We start from the raw sequence: 4684 nt of genomic DNA on the forward strand, positions 1-4684 counted from the left end.
AGTGTTTTGCCTATGTTCTCCTCTAGGAGTTTTACAGTTTCTGGTCTTATGTTTAGATCTTTAATCCATATTCTTCACACATACATATTTTTTATGTGTTTATATATATATATATATAAACCACTCTGGTAAATCCATCTAAATCCTCTCTATACATAAGAAATTCACTGAAGTGTACTAAAAGCTGAAACTGTGTTAAAATTATATCAGTTTGGTTTCGAGTTTGTCATCATCACATAATTTCACCAACATTTCATCATTCTTCCATGTCTGATTGTTATTGGACCTCTAAAGTGAAACTTGTAATGCATATAAATAGACTCCAACACAAAATTTTATGCTTGGGATTTTCACCTTTGGTTTCCAGTATATGTAGAGTATTAAGATTTTCATCAGCCAATCTGTATTTTTCTTCAAAAAATATTTTATCCAGTTTTCCATCATGGTTGAAAGAACAACATCTTACTCTACTGTTCATGACAAAATATGTCACAATTGTTGATGCTTTCCTTTTGCTCAAATTTTTCATACACATTTGATCTACAATTCCTCCAACATCATCTAAATACATCTTCCCTTTGACCTTTTCAATGTCTTTGTTAGTCCTGCCCACGACTTACATCTTCACTAAGGATGTCTATGTCCCTATGTTTTGTTAAATCTTCTGTAAAAATCAAAATTAGTTGTGCTTGACAATATACTTCATACCCCATAAACTCCAGGGTGCATGAAAAATACCTTAAGGACTCAAACTCACAGAAAATGTCATTTGTTCTTTGCTCTAATAATATTTTTTATTTTAATGTAAAATCTGCCCTTCTATTCACCTCCCTACTAGCCAATTCTGAAAACCTTCCTGCAGCTGACTGAAATAAGCTGTAACATATCTATGTTTCACCTTTCACTAGGCTGCTGAAAAACACTCGGGTAAATCTGTCTAAATCCTTTACAGTTACAGGTAAGATGTATGAGTTAACTGCAGAGCAGATACAAACACGCAGCAGAGCTCACCTTCGCAGAGGTTTCAAACCATCCTGTGAAGCCATGTTCTTTGCAGAACTGGTCCATCTGGGAAGGAGTCTGGCCACTGTCCTTTTTCTGGTCACATTTGTTAGCTAAAAGGACAGCAGGAATAGGGCTGCCGTTTGGAAGATGTACTTTACTATCCAGATCACTTTTCCATTTTAAAACAGCATCAAACGTGGAACCTCTCGAAATATCAAAGACAATGAAGGCACCAACAGCTTCTTTGTAATATACTCGGGTCATGTTGCCAAAACGCTCCTGTCCTAGAAATAAATATAGTGAGACATCAAAAACTTAAAATTCAGTCAGAGGCTATATTTAGATATAACCCTTTTTAACCCTAAGAATAATGTTGTAAACACATCTGTCATTCCAGAGCAACAGAGATGGGTGGGATTAAGGACACACACAGAACCACAACCCACAGGGCAGAAGTGGTTGCTCACCTGCTCTCAGGACAGTTACTTGTTTTATGTCCTCTGTGCATGTACACTACCTTCTCCACAAATATCAAGATGCCACTCCTATAGCTACAGAATCCATCATGGGCCCTTTCACTCGCCCTGGTCTAAGAGAGGTACCAAAGCAAAAAAAAGAAAGTTGGGTGTGGAGGGAAGAGACAAGAATAGAAGAAAACAGACTTGCAGGAAGAAGATAAGTGTGGTGGGTAAAACGCTAGTCAAAAAGATTAGGCCTGGACCTGAGATAAAGGAGCTCATGTTCTTAACTCCTCTTTTTTCACATCTCCAGCAAAACCCACTTTCCTTTTCCTTTTTAAATTTTTTTAAAGGAGGATAATTACTTCACAACTCTGTGCTGGTATCTGCAGTACAACAATGTGAATACATATACTCCTTCCCTCTTGAGCCTCCCTCCCTTTTCCCATCCCACTTCTCTAGGAAGTCAGAGTGCCAGGCTGGGCTCCCTATGTTAGACAGCAAGTTCCCACAAGCAATCTTTTTAACACCTGATAGTGTATATGTGTGTATGTGTGTGTGTATGTGTGTATGTGTGTGTACATATATATATAAATGCTACTTTCTCACTTTTGACTCGAAATGCAAGACTGCTCTCCTCTAAGAAGGTAAATGTGCAAAACCACTACTTTAGTAAAACATGGTACAACTGTGCTATTAAAAGAAGGATCAACTATAGAGCTCTTAGGATATCATTGTACTTTTAAAATAGCTTAATATGTTAAACACTTTTTTTTTTGGAAAAAAATCTACCATTAAACATACCATATAGGTCTTAGCAAAGCATTCACTTACTATCTGGTATTGACTTAGGAAGAATTTTTTCTTCATCTGACAGACAGAAAAACGTGCAAAAGCTGCCTGGCCAGGACTCCAACAGCTCCAACTAAAGAAGATGGGACTAAGGCTGGATCTCCTGACTCCCAAGTGTGTGGAAACATGCCCGTCATTCTGACCTATCCTGCAGCTGCCCTGACTTCTAAAGCTCTTACCTTTAGTGGGGCAAAGTACTGACTATAGTGCTAAGGGAAAATGACTGCGATCACTACAAATCTAAGATTTATAACTCTTTGTCTAATGATAAAAACATGTGCTACGATGGAACATTTTCCTATTAAAACATACAATGAAAAATAAGCTTTTATCTAATTTTACTGGTAGTAAAGAAAGCAAGACTGTCCCCTAAATTAATCATTTTTCTCCTCCAAATTCTATGCCATCACACATTTTTAGATATTATTAATGGAATAATTGAAGAAGAACACAACAGTCAAACTTAAATGGATAAACACAGTTCATCTAGTTTATGACTGCTCCCCAGAGGGGCTTATCTGAGGTGTACTGTGACAGTTCAGAGTTCCAAATTTTGTTATAATGAACAGTCACATGAGAAATGTCATTATCATGTTCATATATTATTAGTGATGTAAATCTGACCAGCCAACTATTTAGTTTATTTGCTCACAATGCTGACATTTATAAAAAGCTCATGTTGTATCCTTTTCTATTAATGTACATTTAATTATCACACAAGGCATGCTGGCAGAGAACAGACCAACCATTCAAGGTCAGTATCACCATTTTGTAAACACTGCACAGATGCATTAAGGTGCACCTAATTACAAACAGAGAGCACACAATACCAATGATTTTTATTTTTCTCAATTTTAATTATATGAAACAACTACAGCAATAAGAGAAATGAGTACTGCTAACTTAGTCCAGATAACAAGATAATTACATAATTATAAAAACATTCCTTTGGGCTACGCTTTAATTTAGAAGAGGGTAAGGTGCCAAACTAACAAACGTATATAGAAATCCAGAAATTATGAAGAACTATTGCACTCTAGTGACTTTTGTTTCTAGAATCATCTGTAAATTCTCTCCCCAAATATTTCTTTTTGCCAGCTGTGTTAGTGAACATACAAGTTTGTATTCATATAAAATTTCTGGTTAAACCATAAGAAAAAAAGAAATGTATGAGACAAGGCATTTTTGAGGAGGATCTTGTGACTTAAAATACCCAAGCCTTTGACAAAATTCAACATCCATTTATGATAAGAACTCTCCAGAAAGCAGGAATAGAAGGAACATACCTCAACATAATAAAAGCTATATATGACAAACCCATAGCAAACATTATCCTCAATGGTGAAAAATTGAAAGCATTTCCTCTAAAGTCAGGAACAAGACAAGGGTGCCCACTTTCACCATTACTATTCAACATAGTTTTGGAAGTTCTGGCCACAGCAATCAGAGCAGAAAAAGAAATAAAAGGAATCCAAATTGGAAAAGAAGAAGTAAAACTCTCACTATTTGCAGATGACATGATCCTCTACATAAAAAACCCTAAAGACTCCACCAGAAAATTACTAGAACTAATCAATGGTTATAGTAAAGTTGCAGGATATAAAATCAACACACAGAAATCCCTTGCATTCCTATACACTAATAATGAGAAAACTGAAAGAGAAATTAAGGAAACAATTCCATTCACCATTGCAACGGAAAGAATAAAATACTTAGGAATATATCTACCTAAAGAAACTAAAGACCTATATATAGAAAACTATAAAACACTGGTGAAAGAAATCAAAGAGGACACTAATAGATGGAGAAATATACTATGTTCATGGATTGGAAGAAATCAATATAGTGAAAATGAGTATACTACCCAAAGCAATGTATAGATTCAATGCAATCCCTATCAAGCTACCAACAGTATTCTTCACAGAGCTAGAACAAATAATTTCACAATGTGTATGGAAATACAAAAAACCTCGAATAGCCAAAGTTATCTTGAGAAAGAAGAATGGAACTGGAGGAATCAACCTACCTGACTTCAGGCTCTATTACAAAGCCACAGTTATCAAGACAGTATGGTACTGGCACAAAGACAGAAATATTGATCAATGGAACAAAATAGAAAGCCCAGAGATAAATCCACGCACATATAGACACCTTATCTTTGACAAAGGAGGCAAGAATATACAATAGATTAAAGACAATCTCTTTAACAAGTGGTGCTGGGAAAACTGGTCAACCACTTGTAAAAGAATGAAACTAGAACACTTTCTAACACCATACACAAAAATAAACTCTAAATGGATTAAAGATCTCAACGTAAGACCAGAAACTATAAAACTCCTAGAGGAGAACATAGGCAAAACACTCTCTGA

General features: G+C 35.6%; 1 protein-coding gene across 1 annotated transcript in view; it reads right to left on the reverse strand.

Moving 5' to 3' along the window:
• RAB32 (RAB32, member RAS oncogene family) overlaps nt 1-4684 on the reverse strand; it is a 32128-nt gene that overhangs the window by 6115 nt on the left and 21329 nt on the right. Inside the window, 1 exon segment of the mRNA XM_010862564.1 lies at nt 1012-1289. Within this exon segment, the coding sequence (XP_010860866.1) occupies nt 1012-1289 (278 nt within the window).

The sequence above is a fragment of the Bison bison genome, unplaced genomic scaffold, assembly GCF_000754665.1.
Source record: "Bison bison bison isolate TAMUID 2011002044 unplaced genomic scaffold, Bison_UMD1.0 scf7180017864483, whole genome shotgun sequence".
Classification (NCBI taxonomy): domain Eukaryota; kingdom Metazoa; phylum Chordata; class Mammalia; order Artiodactyla; family Bovidae; genus Bison; species Bison bison.